At 49.1% G+C, this 21,135-nt stretch overlaps 1 protein-coding gene across 1 annotated transcript in view; it reads right to left on the minus strand.

The window, feature by feature from the left end:
• The window catches only part of STK10 (serine/threonine kinase 10), a 46,077-nt gene extending 27,692 nt beyond the window's left edge, over window positions 1-18,385 (minus strand). Inside the window, exons 1-3 of the mRNA XM_057409794.1 lie at window positions 18,321-18,385; window positions 18,119-18,279; window positions 6,017-6,181 (exon numbers count right to left, since the gene is read on the minus strand). Coding sequence (XP_057265777.1) covers window positions 6,017-6,181; window positions 18,119-18,274 — 321 coding nt within the window. The 5' untranslated portion in view covers window positions 18,275-18,279; window positions 18,321-18,385. The remainder of the gene's footprint in view (window positions 1-6,016; window positions 6,182-18,118; window positions 18,280-18,320) is intronic.
• Between the last annotated feature and the right edge of the window lie 2,750 nt (window positions 18,386-21,135).

A 21,135-nucleotide genomic window follows, 5' to 3' on the forward strand; every position in this document is an offset into this window, starting at 1 on the left:
CTGACCTGTCTGAATTCACCATCCTGACTCACTAACCACAGGGAAGAGAATTCAAGTACACCCGTGGCCAGGGAACATAAACAGCTACGAGCTGCAGAGCAGAGAGGGTCAGCATGGCTGTGACCAGGCAGTGGTACCTGGATGCTGAGTGCTGCAGGAAGGGTTAATTACAACGTGCTCAGGCTTGCTCATGAGCTCTCCCTTCAGCGCTTGGACTCACAGCCTCACGCTCTGTGGACCAGGGACACAGGGACATCAGGAGGAAGGCCAGAACTCTGGTTTGCTATAGAAACCAGAAAAACACCCAGGCAATGGCTCCCTGCCCAGGCATGGGGCAAAGCCTTTGCTGCTTGGAGGGCTTGGACTGGGATCCTCTTCTCTCACCAAGTTAATCAGCATTTAGAGGCCACTCGGTTCACACGAGCATTTGTTACTGGATGGGCAGCAAAACGTTGAAAATCCTTTCAAATCTAAATAGCTAAAAGGAGTAAGTTTCTTCTCCAGTGGGAAGTTTTACTAACCTCAAGTGTCCCAAGTTTGTGCCAGCATCTGAAATACATGATGCATTTCAGAGGGGCAGAGCTCACTGCTGGAGTCTGCTTCAGCTCAGAGTTGGAGTTTGACCCAGGACAAGTTTCCTGATGTCTTTTATTATTAACAGCCAGCAGTTCCAACACAGCCTCAAAGCCTCACGAGGACAACTCACTGAAGGGGTGGCAAAGGACTTGATAAGTTTTCCACTCATGCCTGGTATCTTCTCAGAAACAACTATTTGTTCTGATCATCCCCAAATTCACAACATGAGGTCGATGGATCCAGCACAAAAGATGCTATTTAACTGTTTCAGTGAGGGCTTTGAAGTCAGTGGATATCACCCCAAGCCATAAGTCTGCACAAGGCCATCCATTCCTCCCAAATGACAACTTTCAGGCTGTATCTGAAATAAAGAACTTTAAACCTGCAATCTATTGCTTATTCCAGGACATCATAGGCTGAAGCTAGGTTTCAAGGCACTGTCTCTTATACATAGATAGTTCATAAGTATTCATCTATATGCAAACACCATTCCTTAGCATTTCCCTGGGTAAGCCAGCCAAGTGGGAACGTGGCTTATTGCAATACATTTCTAAAACCAAAGTTTTAAAGTGCTTTGAAAGCTGATTTGCCTATGGGCTTCTTGTCTGCTGCTTTCTTTTCATAAAACTATAGCCTCATGGTTATAACCCCTGACTGGGATTCAGCACATAAGACTTATTCCCAAGTAGCATTTACCTGCTGGGTAAACTTTAGGCAAATTCTTGTCTGTGCCTCCACTCCCCCTTCTAATAACCAGGATAACAACACCAGGTCTCTTTTATAAAACATTCCATGGAGTATAGATGACAAGGGTATGTAATTCCAAGGCATTATTATTGTTTCAATAACCTTGTCTTGTAACATTACCCTCTATAAAGGATGGTAGACAAAAGGCTTCTATTCTAGTCTGCATTGTCATGTTACTACCTGTAGAAGAAGTGCTCTTGAACTTGGCTGGGCTATGGCAATTTGCCTGCTGCATAAGTCATTCTTGGTGGTTGATCAAAATCACTCCAATTCCATCCTTGCTTTAAGGGAAAGCCCCAGTTTTACCCAGAAATAACAGTTCCAGTGACTTGCCAGGGACCTGAATGCTAAAGCTCACGTTCACAAACAGAGCAGATGTGTTGCTCTCATGCAACCCACTGCCCAGCTTTACGGCAGAGAGGAGGGCAGAAGACGACTTAGACCTCCATGCTTATCCTGCAGCAGTTCATGGGTACCAGAGCATGGCCTGGCGAGCAACACAGCGCTGCGTGCTCCTGGGGGCTCTCAGGGTACAGCCAAACCTGGCATGGGTTTAAGCTTCTGCAGTTGGGAGAAAGGAGGAATAGAACAGAAGGGGTTGCTCCTCCAGGACACTGGCTAGATGTTTAACAAAGCTCACTTTGTTTTGATGGGTCTCTCCTTCACTATGCTCAAGCACTATGCGCAGCTTGACACTTGGAAACCGCGGAGGTTCAAGCACTTCAGGGGGACATTTGGTACAAAGCCTCAGGAGCAGGAGGCCAAGCAGGAAGGGCCAGTTTAGACTGCAGCACTCCTGCCAAGTTAAATTTGAAAGGGACCCGAATAGCCCTTGAATTCCTTGGGGACAGATGACTGAGAAGCTTGGAGAGTCCTGGCCTGGAACAGCATTCACGTGAAGGGTCCCGTGTGGGCATCCAGCCACAGCTCAGGCTGCTCTCTCTGCAGCCTTCCTCTGCTAAGGAAAACCTTAGGGAATCTGGTTGGGTTATCAGCTTTCTTTATTGTTTGTTTTAAAGAAAAGGTATTTCGAACTTAAGGATTAAAAGCTGCACATGCTTTACATAGCCCAGCAGTCTAGTTCATGGGATAATGAACATTTCTTTACGATACAGGATTTTCAAGAATGTCCAAATCTCCAGTCAACATCCATATCAAAGGGGTAGCAATCCAAAACGTCCCTGGCTGAACAGGTCAGAGCCTGCCCACAGAAAATGCAAAAGGCTTTTTTGTAAGGGAAGTACAAAGACAAGCTACAAAGCTGGTGTCTATCTGCAAGCTCTACGAGTTACATACCCACACAGCAGGCTGGTGAGAAGAAACTCTAAGCTGATTAAATTAACCATCCCCAAAATGCTCTGGCAAGGCAGGGTTACCTGCATGGTGCAGCGGTTTTTGCTTTGATCTCCAGGAAATGTCTGCTTATTCAAAACCCATGTGCTATAGCAACCATGGTTTATAGAAAAGGAGGGAGGGGGAACAGAACTCCCCAGTGCTTTGCTAGGGAAGTTGTACCACCACCGAGAGAGTCCTGTGGTTAAACACCTGGGGCCAATTGACATTACAGCTAATTTCCAGAGCGTCTTGCAAACCTAAGGAGCGTTGACAGGATCCTGCAGGAGGAATCCTGGGTTTCCTGCCCCACTCATCAGTGTGTTGGTTGTCTGGTGGAGATGCCCACCATCCCCCGGAGCAGAGATCTCCCACAGGAAAGCTGGGGCTCATCACTCCAGAGGATGAATCTCATCCCCAGTCATCTTATTGTCTTACTGCTCCTGTGTCTGCAAGAGGGGACACTTGGAAGCAGCAGAAGTATTCAGGAGCAGGAGATCAAAAGTTCCTCCCTTCCTTTGAGGTCTCAGTCTTCGTGTTGTTTTGGAAGGGGGGGAAAAACCAAACCAAAACAACCAACAAACCACATAGCCCTCAAGAGAGACACAACACGTAAGATCTGTTGGTTTTCTTTCTCATGTACTAATAATTATCAATGTAAATCCAGCACCACTGATTGCAAGCAACCAAACCCCATACCTTAGACATATTCATCAGTTACAAAATAGCTTAAAACGGTTCCTTTTTTAAAGCTGCATGTATACTGGGCGAGGAGGGTTTGCCTTTGTGTTTCCACACTTCTTCAGAAAAAGGGCTGTAAGATGTGGCCCAGCCACAAGGACTCAAACCAGATTCTTTTTTGTTTAATAGCATGAGATTCTCAGCTTTCCTTTGGTGCCCCCATTTCCAGCAGCTGGGATTTATGCAAAACAACATCAAATGCCACAGGGCTTATAATAAAAATCAAATAAAATCATGAAAACTCCTGCGACTGCAGTTTTGCCATCCCTGGGCTGCTTTCAACCAGCACAAGACTGCATGGCCTCTGCCATGAGCAATGAGAAGAAGATGAAAGGGGAACAGAATGAGACAGCATCTGCTGGTGAGGGCACAGCATCTCGGCAGTGTATTTATATGCTGAGGAAGATCATGCTGCATGCTGTAGTCTCACCAGTCATATTCCTGTGGACTCATTGGGGTCCTCCAAGCCCTTGCCTGTGGTTCACACTGGGGTTCTGCTCTGCCCTGTGTGAGAGCTGGGGTTCTTCAGTTTGATGCCCACCAGGTATAAAAGCATGAGGAATTTGCTGGTTTGTGCTTTCATTTCAGTGCTATGGATTCCAAAGCAGCTGCTGTGGGTTAAGAACTTCCCTTTGCACAGAAAAGTTTTCTGCTCCATAAACCCTGCATGTCACCTTCTGGTTACTGAAGCACAAAGCCAAACCCTGGCACCGAGGAGCCATGAGGACCCAACGCAGCTCAGGGGGACAAGGACACTTCTGCAGCAGCAGCCACCACTGAAAACCAGGTTTCCTCACATATTTTCCTTGTTAGTTGAAGAGTTGGAGAACAGTCAACAAGGGCTGATTTAGCAACAGCCCTTCCCAGCGCTGAGCCCCTCTGTGCTGTTGGCTCAGACCAAGCTGTAAATTACTCAAAGGCAAAGAGCTCCTGCCATCCAAGAGGCTGGGCACATCTGGACCCCTTGCCAGGCTGTCTGCACAGTCCCACTCCTGCCCCTGTGTCACTTTGAACATTGTCTCTCCACACCAGGCTACAAGGACAAGGAAACCACAGGGAACAACTGACCAGACACGCACTCACAGCACACACTCAAAGCCTGAGCCACACGAAGCCAAAAGTACAGCAGAGTCCATGCACCCATCAAATGGATCATTTGCTAACGGTCCTGGAAAACACTGGCTAAAACAACCACACAAAGAAATGGTGATGGCATACGGACAAGACAAGGAACGCTGGTGTTCCATTTAGATGCGAATTTTCCCCAGCAGCACCAGCGACCAAGAAGAGGAAGACTTTGAAGGAAAACCTGCTAAAAACTAGAAGCCTTCCAGAATTATAACAGCCTGACTTATTTACTTCCCTCAAAGCCAGTAAAACACTGGAGCATTAATAAGAACAGCCTGAGCAATGAAATGCAAATGCCACTCAAATAATTAAATAAAGAGAACGATCCTCCTCCCAAAACAATGGACAGAGCTGTAATATCTACCCTCACGGGAAAGCCTCATACAGGAGGCTCTTGTTCCAGCCGCTTCAAAAAGGCTTTAATTTTAGTAGGTCGGCAAGCGTATGACATTACAAAGCACTTCTTAGACAAAAGCAGAGCTGAGGAGCCCTGCAATCCATTTTCCCTACAGGAAGGAAGGCAAAGCTTCCTTTTGCAGGGAGGAGGTGGAAGGGGAAAGGGGAGGGGGCTGACATTTTAGATAGGATGAACAAGGCCAGTGCAGGCCGGGCACAAAGCAGGGAGGTGAAACCAGCAGAAGAGAGTGGAATACAGACCAGCCCCACCTCTCACCCAAGCTCTGCCTGTGTTTGCCTTTTTAATTTTGCTGAGATTAGTTTTGCTGCATTTGCAACACGTCGAAGTCGTGAGTCCCCTCCTAGGAGGGATGTTTGTCTTTCACTTCCTGAGAAGTGTACATATTTACTTCATTCTTTAACGCACTCAGGGCTCGGCATCACAAATACCTAGTCTCTAGGCAACCTGCAGCCCAGCTCCCTTGAAGCAAGACAACGCATGGGAGGAAGTGCTCGGTGCTGGCTATGGCAGCCCTCTGAGCAGGGTGTCACAGAGAGGCTGGGGGCTTTAGTGATGGATTTTTAAATAAGAAGGGACACCGATGCATGCTGACACTGCAAAAGGCGCTAGCTGAATAAGCACACATTGCCCAATAGAACAGTACCTCTTCTGCATTGCTTAACCAAGGAATGAACCAGACATGGATTGCATTATTCCTGTGACAGCCCTGAGGCTCAGGCCTTGGCTCTTGCCTAACAAGCAGAGACCCACAGCTCTGGCAGCTCAAGACACAAGTACAGGTCTCAAAAGCTGAGATCTCTTTTTAACCCTGGTAAGATTGCCCTGGGAGGCCATAAAGCCCGATTAAAAAGAGAAAGAAAGAGTAACAGAGCTGCTGAACGCGCCCTTTGACCCTCCTGACTTGCCAATAGCTGTAAGAAGGAGAAGAGGACCTGGCCACGAAGATGGTTTTGAAACTGATAGCATGACAGAACGGTTTGGGTTGGAAAGGACCTTAAAGCTCATCCAGCTCCAACCCCTGCCACAGGCAGAAATGTGCAGCTGTACAGGTCACACACAGCAACAGCCTCTTACCCAGAGCTTGCCATCCCAATAAAAGGCTCCCAGCAGCTTGACGATGTGCCGGTGATCGCAGGTTGCCAGTATTTCAATCTCCACCATGTAATCCTCCAGTTCATCTTCACTCTTTGTTTCAATGACTTTGGCAGCCGCTAAAGCTCCGGTTTCCTTGTTCTTGGCCTGCAAGGAAAAAAAACAGTGTGAGTACAACAAAGGCAAGAAGAGCCAGGAGCACACAGTACTCAAACAAGTCCTTCTCTCCCAGTTCATGCTCAGCTTGACTGGTACCAGCCACACCACAAGCGCAGAAACATGCAAAGGCATTTCTGTTTCCTAAACCTGCCTGTAGCTTTGCAGAGAGGATGAATGCTGTGTCAGGGCCAAAGCATCCTCTTCCCAGCCTCCTGTGCCCACACCACTTCCCATCATGCAGAGAAAGAAGCTTTTAGAAAAGGAGATGCATCCTATTGTTTGTAGCATCAGGCTCTCCAATAATATCAAAGGTGACAGTTCCAATTACTAGCAGTCTTGAGTACACAGATAATCCAGACAAATTCGAGACGGATGTATTTTGATTTCCCAGGACTGGCCAGGATTCCTGATGGTGCATATTAGTAAGCTTTTCAGATCACAGTAAGAACAATAGTACACATGCTTTCTGAGCTGCCCCCTCCATTGTACACTGTCCCTTTAACCAGCTTATTCACCAAATAAGCAGAAAACCACCAACACCTCCATGTCCAGGGGTTGAAAAACTTTTCCTGACTTTCCCTCCCCATTCCTCACACCACCACAGGTGTGTCCCAGCTTGCTGACCTCCTTCCCCCCAGACACCCCTCCCCAAGCAGCAATCTACCCAGGAAGGGGCTGCTCTGCTTGCAGGGGCCACACACCAGCAATAGGCCAGTAAATCCAGGCTGCACCGGAAGCATTTGCAGACACATTTCTTGTCACCCACTCCTCTTGTGTCCAGTCCCATATGAGGAAAAGGCAGCTGACAAAAGACTAGGCTAACAGCAAGCGCCTGTGAGCAGGGACGGAGCTGCTCCCATAGAGGACTGTTTCAGCATCATCTGCCCAGCACTGTCCATTGGCTTCTGCCAGAACAGCCAGGGCAGGTTCACATTTCGCAGATGCAATTTGTACAAATTGGTGCAAGAATCAGAAGTTTCAACAAAACCCCAAAAGGGCGTTTGCCAGACAGTCTGTGCACCAGGATGTGTCACATGCTGGTAGAGGGGGCCCCGCAGGAGCTGTTTACTCAGGAGCACCCTGCCATGCCCAGCACCACATTGAATCACCAGATCAAGGGGCAGGATAAATCCCTATACCTCACCCATTCTGCTCCCCATGGATACAGGCAAGCCCTTATGCCATGGCTGCAGTTCATTACCTGTTTTCCTTCCATCACATTCACTTTGGACTGCCTCTCCCCCAGGGAAAGAAGTCCCACTGCAGGTGCTAATAGTGCAGGAGCCGGGCAAGCTCCGGTTGTGAACTTCCTTACTGCTCTGTAGTTTATATGTCTGTGTTTGGAAAAACCTCCACAGAAGTTTACAGGATTATTAATTCCTAGTATAAACACTGCAAGCTCCGGTGAACAGTTTTATATAGGTTAGGTGATAGCTTAACTGTGTACTGAGGAATAGGCTGGGAAGGGGGGCAAGGAGCAAGGGGAAAACAACACAATGTAGTCAGGAAAGTAAAGGACCCCTGAGCCTCTGCTGAGTTTTGAAGCCTTGCTGCATTCGCATGAATTGGCATCGACAGCTCTGTCTTTACCACAGGGGACAAACCCATTTCCATCTGGGCTTGCTGCCCAGTCTCAAGACAGAAGCTCATGCTGGTTTCTTTTGCTCCTGTGGTTTGTTTCTTACCATCTTACCCAGATGTCCAGAGGAGAACACACAGAGCAGGGCAGCGGGAGATGCGGAGCACAGTAAGCATTGGGAAAAGCAGAGTGCTTCCAAATCGGAGCAAGAGGTGCCCCACTCTGTTTGCTCTGCACTTACGGTGTTGGGAGAGGTCCAAGAAGGGGAAGTAAATATTGTGAGAAGAGGTGGGGCTTCCCTTGGAGGTCAGCCATCGCACGCTTCCCATTGGCAGGGTCCTGGCCAGCTCAGCCTTTCCAGGATGCTGGGGCCCTGCAGGCACCTGAAAAAGCCCAGAAGAGCATGCCCCAGTTGCCCACAGCATCATCACCTACTGAGAGGTCTGAACTGACTTGCTCTCACTCTCAAGCCTTGAGGGAGCCACTGCAGCAGCCACTCTGCCACCTCTGACCCCCTTCTGGGCTTGCTAGAGGCAAAAGTGCAGGGATGCTGGATGCTGAGCTGGAGGACATGGGTTTGCAAACCCGGCTGCAAGCTGTGGGTGAGGGAGTGACTGCAGCCCACACGTTCATTGTGGCAGACTGACCTCATTCATCATTACTAATGGGTGAGCAACCCAGCAACCCCCAGCAATCGCTTCCTGTCTAGCTACAAGCCCATGTAGGTTCTGCCTGATGTTCAGCCTTTAAAGACATCCATAAGAGAATTAGCTGCTGCCTTTCTGTGTCACATTGGACAGTCCCAAATGAGAGTGTTTACCCGTCCATCTCCATTTCCTCATCCACTGTAGCAGGGGACACAGCTTGGGGATGGAAGGGAATCCCATGAGCTGCGTGAGGTGGGTTTTCACCCCAGGGGGAGAGGAGCACTGCACTGTCCCAGATCCCCTGAGACCAGCAGGCACAGGGATGTCACACCACTTGGTCACACCAGTGAAAGCAACACCACCATCTCCAAGGAGAAGTCAGCTCCGGACAACACAAACCCAGGAAGCAAGAACACGACTTCTGAAACAGCAAGCTAACAGGGGGTAGGCGTGCTGCAGGCATGAGCCCTGTACTGTGCCTGCTCCTGTGATAACGTCACAGGTACAACTGAGTGCCCTCACAGCACTTCCCAGAAGGGATCAAAATGACCCTTAGCCCTGAAGGATGGAAGAGAAAGGTAAAATAGGAAGGAGATCCTGGAAAATTAATCTCCTCTGGCATTGCCCACTGCAGTGTGGAGAGGAGACTGGTGGTCCCAGTCCTTTGAGAGGACCACCACTCACACATCCTGCACAGCTCCTCTGCTCCCGCGATGTCTGTAGCCAATCTGAGCCCAAACCCAGCCTGTAGTGTTTCTACCATACAAGACATAGGGAGATCCCCACCGTATGGCGTGTGCATTCCTGAACAAAGCTCAGCAAGTCACGTTTGTCACCACAAGAGCTTTGGAAATCCAAGGGGCTTCTGTCCATTTCCTCTCCATCTGTTTGTCCTCCAGCAGTGACACCAGGCTTCAGCCTCCCTGGGAATGGCAGGTGCCTGCCATCAGGCAGACGGCTGCATCACAGCCCCTCACAGCAGCCAGCCAGCTCCCGAAGCTGCTCACAGCAGGCCACATTTGTGCAGGCAGCGTCACGTTTTGGCCAAGTACGCCAGGCAGCCTCGCTGCAATTCACATCTGGTGCTTTCCTGCAGCTTCTCTGCTGGTATTTTCCTGCATACGTTGTATTACGACAGAGATCTTCTTCCAGGAAGGTTTGTTGCGATCCCAAGTATGCCAAAGGCAAACGTTGCCAGCCCTCAGAGCTGGTTTCAGATATCCCTGGCATGAGATGATGCTTCAGGGTTTAAATCCCTTTCTTTATTTCTGCTTAATCCTTGTGCAATGGATGTGAATCTGCCCACAGGTGTTAGCACAAAGCAAAACACAGCCTACTCTGCCCTCAGCAAGCCAAGCTAGCAATCAGCAGCTCCGAGTCTGTGACCTGCAGGCCTGGTTGATGACCTTTACAGCAAGGGGATGCATAGTGCCAGGCTGAGAAGAGGCAGTATCTGCTGCTCACTCAGCAAGAGATGCAGAAGGGAAGGAAAGGGTTGCACCAACCTCTTTGCAGCTTCACCTTTACCTGAAGAGGGATCATGCCCTCACCTTGCAGCAAGGGACATGAAAACTTCTCTCATGCTGCTTCTTGCCTTGTCTTTAAATGCCAAAAAAGGAAGAGACAATGATATGGAGGAAAGAAGAAAACCAAGAACTATCAAGAAAGCACCCTAGCACTACTCACCAACAGTTTGTAAGATGTTTGAAACGGAATCCTGCAAAATACAGGTTGAATTACAAGCCTCGAGTCTTCTGCAAACCCCAGCCTAATTACAGGGTCTCCATCCCAGCAAAAGCCCAGGTAGAGAATGCAGAGATGGGGAGAGAGCTTCTGTTCTCGGGTTGAACACCCCCAAACGAGCAGCTTTAGGGGAATCTGTGGCATTTCACATTTTTCCAGTGAAACTTGTGGACAGGAACAAAAGACCCACCAAGATGGTGAGATTCCAAGAACAGAAACTGTTTGATGTCAGTCTATGATCTACAGCTGGCCAGTCAAAAGCACTCATCCAGTTCCATCATCTTTTAGCTCCTCCACTCCTGGGTGTTTTAATGGCATGGATAATTTGTCCCTGGAGTGCAATTTAGTACTAAAACTAAGCAAACAGAGCAGCCAGCTGCCAGCACAGTGCCCAGGATGTGCTGCTGAGCTACAGTTCCATTCATTACAGCCTTGGCATTTCAAACCTGACAAGTCCTTATGGCCACTTCCAGCCTTTGTGCAAATCAATGCACTGCAGAGACCCCGTGACAGGTCTGTGCAGAAACGGGTCTGGAATGTGCATTCCACAACAGAAAACATACCCCATAAAAGTTATCCAGTAAACCACTTCCAGAAAGGAACACCACGAGCCAAGCAGGATGCAAAGCAAAGGATCTTGCTGGAGTCCTCTAGAGCAAGATGGGTGCTGGACTTGCTGTTACCAAACACACTTTGAATAGCAAGGGATAGGGGATGAACAGGATTACTCCTAGATGGCAGAGGCATAGAGAAACTGCTTATGGATCTAAGGGGTGCCTGTTCAGGTGACAGGAGAGGCTGTTTGGCTTTGTTTGTGACTCAACCTCCGAGCTATTGTGAAATCCAGATTGTGACAAATACAGGAACTATTTTAAGCCTTTAAAGCACACATTACTGGAAGGCTGGATTGTTCAGTCCTTCCTCATGCAGGATTGCTGCTGAAGGCAACGGCCAGTTTCTAGGTGAGTCAGGGGAAATCCAACATGAACTCTCACTCACTAGTGGAAAAGAGAGAGCTAGCACTGAGAGCACCTGATCTTGTCCTCTACACATGCTTGCCCACAGTATATTCCCAAGCCAAGGGACAATCCTTTTTAAGCCGGTCTGCCATATCATGTCACCATATTTTTGGTGTGAGCTACTCTTCCCCCCCTTATAAGTCTTCTCTCTGTGGCAGGAGAGCTGATGCTTCACATATCACCGAGTTACAGAAGCAGGAGTAAAAAGCCTGGTGCTTTCAGTGGATGCTGTGTTTGGGGGGGGGGGTGACAGTTCCGACTTCCCCCACCTCCCACACCACATTCCCATTGTGTGCCTTTGTATACGAGCAAGTGCTCACTTACGTATTTCTCAGGGATTACTTAAGACAATTGCCTTCCGATGCACTTTGCCCAAGCTGTCTGCATCAGTAATTGAGCTCAGAATAGACAGGCTTGAGTCAGTGCTCATGTTATTGTCCAATAATCAATGGGAGCTGAAATGAGTTCCATGCACAACAAGCTCCCTAGAGCCACTTCAGTCTGTCACCACAAGTGAACACTGGGTTGGGGTTCTTTGGAAACCCTGAATTCAGCCCTTGGCAGACCCAGTGGAGCGGTCGGTGATGAGCAGGCACAGCAGCAAGGCTGGCACAGCCCTGGTCTGGCAGCCCTGATACACACAGCAGCATTGGGTCAGGCTGAGCCAGCGCTGATGCTTTAGCAGCTGTGGCAACACTTGTGCAGCGGCAAAGGGAAGTGGAAGTGGCTTGTGAAACAAGTCAGTGTTGGCTATAAAAAAACATGCAGAAATGTCTTCCTCTGGTTTTTACAAGCTAGAGGCAAAGCAATATCACCAGAGAGCTCAAACTACAGCCAAGGACTTGTTTTCTCTGTAGACATGCCAAAACACAGTGTGACCAAAGCATGGCACAAACACCTTTTCTTGCCTTAAAAGCTCAGCACTGGTGCAGCAGAAGACGGTGAGAAATAACAAGCCCAAGCAGCAGCACGTTAGTCAGGGAGCAGGAAAGCCCCATGCAATGCTTCAGACCTTGCACCCAAACACAGCAGCAGAGCCTGGAACAACATGAGTCTTTTTTGATGCTACACCCCACTATAGCCCACCCATAGAAACCAAGTGGCCTTCATGGTCCTGGTGTAAGCAAGAAGTGAACAAACAGCCATGCCAGGGTTGAAGAGAGTAAAGATCCACATGGATCCAACATCTTCAGCCTACACAGGTCTAGAACTCAAAAGTACAAAACATCCTTCAAATCACTGGTCCCCTGGAAGCACACGGTGCTCTGAGGGAAGCCAGTGCTGTGAGTGAAGCACTCCTGCCTGGTCTTCACTCACTCAACACCACAATATTGAAAAAGAAAATTAAAATGGTAGGGGAAAACCCCATGCAGCCACTTCTGAGCTTCCTCGCAGCTTTCTGCTCCAATTTGGTACATACCGAGCTAAGGCTTGAGTGCCTACTATGCCCAAGAGCCAGGGAACACGGCTTAGGCAGTGGTAGCAGGCATGTCTGTGTCAGCCCTTTCACTTTGTGCTAGAAAAGGCCCCAGTAGAAGAATAAAGAACTGATGAGACCTTTGCTATCTCTGCAGCACCAGCCTGCCCAGGGAGGACACCCAGCAGTACTCCTGCGCTTGTCAAGAGAGAAATGCAGGGCAGGCAGCAGCTCGACAACAACATCAAGCACTGAGGTCCAACAACAACAGCTGGTTTTGCTGGGGCACAACTCCCTGCACTGTCTCTCCCACCTACTGAAATACCACCCAAACATTTTGATTGATTGAATGAGAACATGAGCCATGGGGACACAAGCACAGGCAGGTGTCTGCACAGGAAGGGAAAAGGTCAGGAAAGTTTCCATGTGTTGGATGGGAAAAGCATTCTGTTTTGAAGAGATGACATTCAGGGGTGGAAGTGAGGTGCTTTTCTATGGCCAGGAGGCAGAAGCCAGTTAATGCAACTCCAGCAGCACTAAGCGGCAACACTCTGCTCTTCACAAGGGCCACCCTTCCAATCCCTCATCCCAGAGACAGCACAGAGACATCGATCCTGAATGTGACTGCATTCGCCTCTCCAACAGGAGCTAAGCAGCTCCATCAGCATGGTGATGCTCAGGCCCAGCTGCTGAAGCAGATGGGCTATGTTGAGCGAGGCAGCAGTTCACTGTGCCTGTGGTTTGCAAGCACCCAGCCCTGGCAAAGCACGCTCCTGCACCACTCCTGCTGCCTTCGAGAGCCAAGTTTGTCAGCAAGGACCCATTACCTCAGTGTTTCAAAGAATATGTTTCAAGTGACTTTGCTCTTCATAGCTGAATTCCTTTTCTCCCAGGACTTGAGGCTAAGCAAGGTTGGCAGTGCTGGTGGATGGGAGGGTAGCACTGCCACCCAGGACTGGCAACCAAGCAGTATGGCAGCAAGGATGGGTTTGACCCGAGACTCATGAGGAAAACCCAAGATCTACACACAGCAGCATCCGAAAGGTGAGAAAAAGAATCTTTTTTTCCAAGGAAACAGCATGTTCAAAGAAAATTAAAAAAATATTAAAAATTATGGGATGTGCTGAGCAGGGATTTTTCTAAGGAGCAACTGCCACGTGCTAGAGGGTGAAAGGCTCAAAGCCTTCATCTAAGCTTTCTCTTCCATGCTGCTGCCCACAGCTCCTGCTGTCAGCAGCATTGCCAAGCTCTGGGCCATGGCACTGAACTCATTAACAAAATATTTAGGCCATGGAGACCTATCCTCTCCCCTGCCACACACATACAGCCGTGGCTCCGCAGGGACACGCTTCACTTGGACTTCAGCACAGACAGAGCATCACATGTTTCAAAGCGAGTTTCAAGTGAACACTGAGCTTAAAGTCCAATCAGGTTTAACATTGTTGGGCCACTGCTTGCCCAGAAGAGTGGTGTCTTCCCATTCCTCTTCTCTCCCCAGCTGAAAAGTTGTAAGAAAACCCTTCAGCCATTCTAAGGGACAATGATTTAATCTTTTTCTTTTCTTTTGCTGCCATAGTTACAATCAACTCAAACTCCACCAACCCCCTTTGTTGACTTCCTCTCTTTCATTTTTTTTAAGCTAACTCAGCAGATCAGCGTCTCTCAGTGACACCCTTTCCAGGAATTACATGTTAAATCCCCCACGAATCAAACCGACAAGAGCTGTGCCCGTGTCACTGGTGCCAACTCACGCAAAGCCAGAACGGTGCAGGTTCAGCTGGTGAGCAGAGAGAGGTTTGCAGGTGACAGGGACGGTCTTGTGCCTTCAAACAGGCCCATCACTGTGAAAGCCAGGCTTATAGAGCAGCTGCACAACATTTAAAAATTAGTCTTATTACCCACATTTCAAAACAGAGCACTTACAGTCTGCAGCATGTGCAGCAGTACAGCAGTAATACCACCCTCACAGATCAGATAACCCAAGCCATTATCTGAAGAAGAAATAAGAACAACAACATAAAAGGCACAGCTGTGAGGCACTGTGACATGGGGCTCAGCGATATCTCTCTGGGAACCAGCACGCGGAGCCGTTGGAAGGCAAGTTTGACTTCCCGCTGCACTGGGGGCTGCGGGCAGCGCAGCAGCCCACGCTCCCCACCCTATGAAGAGAAAGCCTTATCAGGGGCCAGCATCCCATCCGCGGGCTGGGAAGGGGAGATACCATTTCACAAGAGACATGAGCACGGCAAAACAATCCCACTATGAGAGGGGCAGCCAATCCCAAGGCTGAGCCCATGCTCTTGTAAGATCCAGTCCATCCCCTGCTAGCTCGTGAGTTCTCAATGCCCAGAAGAGCCCTGCACATCTATTCCTGCTGACAGGCACACAACCACCTGCAGCAGTAAACGCTGCACCAACTACTGGGTTTTGCAGGACTGAGATGCGATTCAGCAGCTCCGAGCAGCCAGCCCACAGCAGCCTGCACTGCTGGCTTCATGCCGAGCATCTGCATGGCCCTGAGATCAGTAGGGCTTTGCTTCACCAACACAGCTCTCTAGGGTGCTACTACCACTTCTCCCTCCCTGCACACACAAAGAAATGTTAACTGTGAACTGATAAAGCCACCACCATATATTCTATGGATTGTATCTTGGGTGTTTCTGAAGAAAGAGAAATCTGAGTTAGGAACTTGTATTTTTATAGGATCACAACCCTAGAGGTGCTGCAGCCCGCCCAGGCTAGCACACACAGGTCACAGTTCCCAACTGCTGGCCTAATGAGTGATTTAAGAGCATCAATTTAGCGAGCTTTGCATGAGGTGAGTAACAAAGTGTATTTGGCACAGAGCACGTTGCTATCTGCAGGCTGCTATTGCTTCCTTATCATACCTGCCGGACTTACCCAAACCAAGACATTAATAGAATGAGAGCTAGAAAGAAACAGTTTCTCCCCACCCCCTTCCTACTTTTCAGCTTCATTACCCTCTGCAACAAGTTTCACTGTTTCCTCATACCACCAGGGTCCTCTTTTGCTGAAAAAGGCTTTTGTACAAAACCAGGGAAATCCCAGTAGTTTCTACTGGCTGTAGGTTTCTTACGGTCTGCTGCATGCATTTCAGACTCCACTACAGATCTGGTTATTTTTAATTAATATATATTTAAATTAAGCCTGTCCTACTTTTCTTACATGCTGTGTCAAACCAGTTCAAGTTTGCTCAGCTGAGTGCATAGGGAGTCCAAGACACAGCCCCCTGACAGTGTTCTGCAGGGCAATGAAACCATTACCCAGCCCAGCACCCCTTCCTCCTGCTCAAACCTGGTCTTATAATACTAAAACAAGCACATTTTTTCTTCTACCCACATCTAAATTTCTCCCAGGTCATACGCTTCAGCATACAAATCCCACTCTTTTGCACTGCTCAGGCTCTTCAGAGCAAGCATAACATACGGTATGTAGGGCAGGATGTAGGCATAGGTGGATTATATCATCTCCCTGCACTTCCGTGTGTGGGAAAGGGGCAGAGGACAGACAGGAACTTCATTCAAACATCCTGAAACTCTCACAGCCCTACAAACACTCAGAGCTGCTCTAAATGATCGCTTTTGTGTGAAAAGCAAATTGACTTTAAAGGGAGTTCAAGAGAATGATTAAATCTGTTCACTGCATCTTGGCCACCTACGTTCTCCTTGCACACAGTGGGGTGTTTTGTTTGGGGCTTTTCTGGCAGCTGTGCAGAACAAGAAGGCAAGCCTCATCTTTCACATCGCCATCCTATGTGCATCAGCACCCAGGGTGGTGCTCCAGACTGAGAAGGACAGAGGAAAACAAGATGCAAGTGAAATCTTAGCATGGCAAGAAACTATGATGTCTCTGCAATAATGCTACTGGCTACTATCTAAAAATTAGGTTTTCTAGTACATGGCACCCAAATGATGGGGGATTCTTAAACAAACAAACAAAACCTTGCATGAGAACTCTTCAAAACTCAACCATGTCCATTGGCCAGCCAGGATGGAGAACAGGTTGAGAAGAGATTCAAAGAAGATGGAGGATTAAAACTTTACTAAGAAGAATAAAATAGCCCTTGATTTCTTCACAACATTAATCCCCTATCCCCTGATAAGCCACGTTAAAACAACAGAAAAGCAGACAGTTGCCCAAATGTACTGGTTGTAGAGGAAGTCAGCTTCTGGTTATAAACATGTAGTCTTCACTGCTTTGTTTACTGCAATCCACATTCTCATTTGGGTCAAAATGGGGATCAAAGGAGATGGAAGTAGTTGGAGATGAGGAAAGGTCATTACCTGAGGGGCTGACATCCTTAGCCTACAGTATGTAAGCTTAGTCTGCTAATTGTGTTATTGTTTTGAGGCTGGAGTTAGCACCAGAGGCATTAGGATACGACAACAAAACCAAACCAGCCTCGTATAAAGTAGCTTCATTCTGAAAGTCATCCACTTCAGAGATGTTGTCCATGTTTAAATTAGACGGGATTTAAACCAGTTATTCCCCTTAAGTTTTCATTTGTCTTGTCATTAACTTCTTTCACAACAGCTACCTCCTTCGCATCATTGGATGAGAAACGTAAGCAAATATAAGCAAAGAATTATCCAGTAAAGAGTGAACGTGGCTACATGCAAAAGGGTTTCCAACACACAACACCAGCTGGTAACAGAAGTGCTGATTCCTACCAGTGCTACCTTTGGAAGGATGACTACATTAGGGATTTAAAGGTGATTTTTAGGAATTGCATTTTATTAGAAAACAGGAACCCTCACTAGAACTTCGACTCAATGGATATTTAGTGTCCATTTTTGTAGAGTTTCTACCAAATACCAATTCATTACAACAAATCCCAGGGTACTGCAGTAAAACACCTCTGCCCTGACCTGCAACGGACCAGCTCCCTTCCTGGCCTTCTCTTTCGTTACTGGTTACTCCTCAACTGTGAAAAGGCAACACCTTTGTAAGTGATCTGATGAGACCACCAAAAACCAGCTACCCAACAGCTAATTCACCACTCTCAGCCCAAATTATGCCTGTAGCGTGGGTCCCCCAAGGAGCCTGGATCCCCAACGTGCTCTTTCAGCCAGACCCTGCCAAAAGGCTCCTGTCTCGGCTGTAGCACAAGAGAGCAGAGATTTCAGAGCCGGTAACAACACGAACACCGTTGCTCTGGAGCGCAAAGGACAGCGTATTTGGCCTTGAACCCCCCACCCTTTAACACAGAGATGAAGCGTTCCTAGCAGTGGACACGGCTCCATTCTGGAGGAGCTGGGCTCCTCTGCCCGCTGTACGCTTCCCGCCGGCGAGGACCACAGGAATACAACGAGTGTCAGTCCCGGGGACTCGCAGAGCTTGGAGGCTGCCCGAGACCGCTGACTTCCAAGCACTCCTCCAGGCTTGGCAAGGACCACATCTCACAATAGCCCCGCTCTGAAAGCGGGTGACTGAAAGTGGGGAATTAAACCCGCCGTTCCCCCCCCCCCCCCAACCCCGAGCCAAGCGCTGCGCTCCCACCTTGTAGACCTTGCCGAAGGCTCCGTCGCCCAGCTCCCCCAGCACCTCCCACACCTCGCCGGGGTCCAGGTCGCGGCGGACGTGCTCGTACTCCTTGGACCTCCGCTTCTCGAAGGTGGAAAGGCGCAGGATGCGGCGGAAATTAGCGAAAGCCATGCTGGAGCGGAGCGGGGACAGCGAGCAGCGGAGCGGGGACGGGAGCAGCGGAGCGGGGACGGGCAGCAGCAGGGAGCCGCCTCCCGGCCCCAACTAAGTCCGAGCCGCTGCGCGCCGCAGAAGCAGGGAGCGGAACCGCCTCCAACCGCGCACATGGGGCCAGCCCCGCTCCACCTGCGGGCCCGGATGACCCCGCCCCGCACCAGCCGGCACCGCCCTCGCCCGCCCCGCACGGCCCCGGTTCGCGCGGCTCGGCCCGGTCCCGCTTGGCACAGCCGAGCCGTGGCGGGGCAGAGCACGGAGCCGTGTCCGCAGGTGGAAGCCTTGGCGACAGGGGCACGTTTCCTCCTCCTCCCGGCTCATCTCGTGTGGAAACGGCCCAACACCAACAGTTTCAAACTCCCGATAACGGCGATTTGCGGGTGTCGGCACCGCGGGTACCCGTCATGAGTTTGTTTTGGAGGAGATGGGACCCAACCGGTGTCAAGCGTGAAGGTTTTCATCATCCCCTCCCTGCCAAACCCTCGGCTCCGCTGAAAACCCGGTTTGAAATCGGGTATTCAATGGGGACACCTAGGGGAAATATCCGATGGTGCAGCCGCGCTTCGGAACGTCGGGTTTGAACCGAGGGCTTGGAGGTCAGTGTTCGTCTGCACCAGGCTCGAAGATGCCAGCCCCGCTCCCATCAGCAAGTGTTTGCTCACATACACGTGCGTGTAACACAGGCGAAACTCCGCACAGCTCTGGCTTTGAGAACACCCGGGCTAGGTGGTTTCTCATTATTTCCCCATTATATTATACCTGAGAACACAGGGACTGAGCGTTGCCTCTCCTTGTCTGTGCTGGGTTTACTGTGGTACAAATCAGCCCTCACATTTATACTGGGAGTTTCCTCGATGCTGAAGCTGGAAATGCTACTTGAAACTCCAGTTCCTGGAAATGGGTGGCTGTGTGAGAATTTCAGTGCCTTTTTTGAGGAAAGCTTAGTGTTCCCTAATTTCTTCCCTTTCCCCCACTGAGATGTAGGAAGAACAAGGTGAGAACGTAACCCAAGTGTATCCCTGAAACAGAAGGAAGCTGAAAATGATTGAGCTCAAACCCAGGCTCTGTGGGCTTTGGATCAGATCTGATACAAGGTGTGGATTTGGAAACACACGAGTAAGAACAGAATAGAACAGAATCAGAGCAACTGCTTTCTACATTTTAATCTTGATTTTCCCACTGTTTTAGCACCCCTGATCCTGTGCACAGGCAGTCACGAGCATCCCCATTGTGTCAGCACAGGCCTCTGTGTTACCCAAGAGGAAGGAAGTGCTGACCTGACTAAAAAGAGCACTTTCCATGGTTATCGCTGCACTGGATTGGACTCATTCTGGGTTTGAAGAGAAATGGGTGATAAACATTTTATAGAGAATCCTAAAATCAACTAGATTGGAAAAGACCTTTAAGATCATCAAGTCCAACCTTTATCCCAGGACTGCCAAGTCCATCACTAAACCATGCCACTAAATCCTTATTTAAACATAACAGCAGTCCAGCTTGCTAACAGCTCTTGAACATGAAATTGGGCATTTAAAAGCAGCCATCTCCACATTGTAACTGCTGGACACAATGCACAAGGCATTGTCACATACTGGAAACTAGAAAAGCCCTGGCTAAGGGATAAAGCAAAGCCCTACAGCTGCTGTGCAGCACCTCCTCAGCACACTTCCCTACCTCCTGCCTGTGGGTCTTCAGCCTATTGCCTTGGTTGTGCAAACCCCCATGGTGCTCCAGCTTGAGTGACACCTCTTCCCATGGGATTTACCCCACTGGCAGAGATCTGAGGGGAGCAGGATCAGACCAGGCTGCAGGGACTGATTGTTCGCTGTTGGGGATGTTTGATGGAAATGTTGGATCTGGAGACTGGGCTCTTCCTCTGCACTGGAAAAGATTAAATAGGACTAAAAATAATCGCCGGTGGATCACGAGTTAAAAGTGACACCTCCAAAGGAAAAAATGGTTCTTTTTACAGTTTTTCTGTTGGAAAAGTAATTTTTTTCCTCCAGGGGTGGAGAGGAAGAGAAAACAGACAGAAAATGATGAGACCTTTAACATTGCCTTCTATGCAGAAATCACTTACGTCTCTTTCAGAAATCAGGCAATCTTACTAATGCTGTCTACTAATTCTGAACAGTACCTCTTGTCTGCCACTCTGTTTTAATTGCCTGTGCAACCTGTCTGGGAGCAGTGGGCACTGAAAGTAAAATGAATCCTGCTAATTATTGCCCTCAGCTTTGTGCAGACGATGCCCGAGAGCTCTCTGTTTTCCAGATCTGCAGTTTTATTGCTTTCTCCATTACATGACCAACCTGAAAAGGACTGCATCAGGCTGCTCTTTGACTTACTGGGCTGAAATGTGAGGCAAGGATTTGCTTTCATGAGCTCTACGCTGTGGTGTGCATCCTCCTGTCCTATGAGGTACGTCCTTGCAGGTCCTGGGATCGGTACAGGGATATCTGCACCATCCAATGCCCCTGTAAAAGGAATCAGCTCACTGGAGCTCATCTTTTCTCACTGCGTGCAAGAAGGACCCTGGGTCTGATGTGGCTGTGATGCTGCTGCACAGAAAAGGAAAGCAGGGAAACAAACAGTCCCCGTTGATACCAACCTTCCCCCAGAGGGGATAAATACACCCCTGAAGCTGTTGCCAGCTAGGAACCATCTAAACACTCCTCCCAGCTCAAGCTGTCCATCCTAGCAAGGAGTTCTCCAAAAAACAAGTCCTCATCTGTGGCTACCTCGGGGGATGAGAGCAGAGCATCTATTTTCACCCACGGGTTTTTGCTAGTGTGGTGGTGCAGCGTGCTCTGATGCCCTTT

Source organism: Pezoporus wallicus, unplaced genomic scaffold (assembly GCF_028554395.1).
Source record: "Pezoporus wallicus isolate ANWC-B61680 ecotype Strahan unplaced genomic scaffold, APGP_CSIRO_Pwel_v1 contig_4309, whole genome shotgun sequence".
NCBI classification, from domain to species: Eukaryota; Metazoa; Chordata; class Aves; order Psittaciformes; family Psittacidae; genus Pezoporus; species Pezoporus wallicus.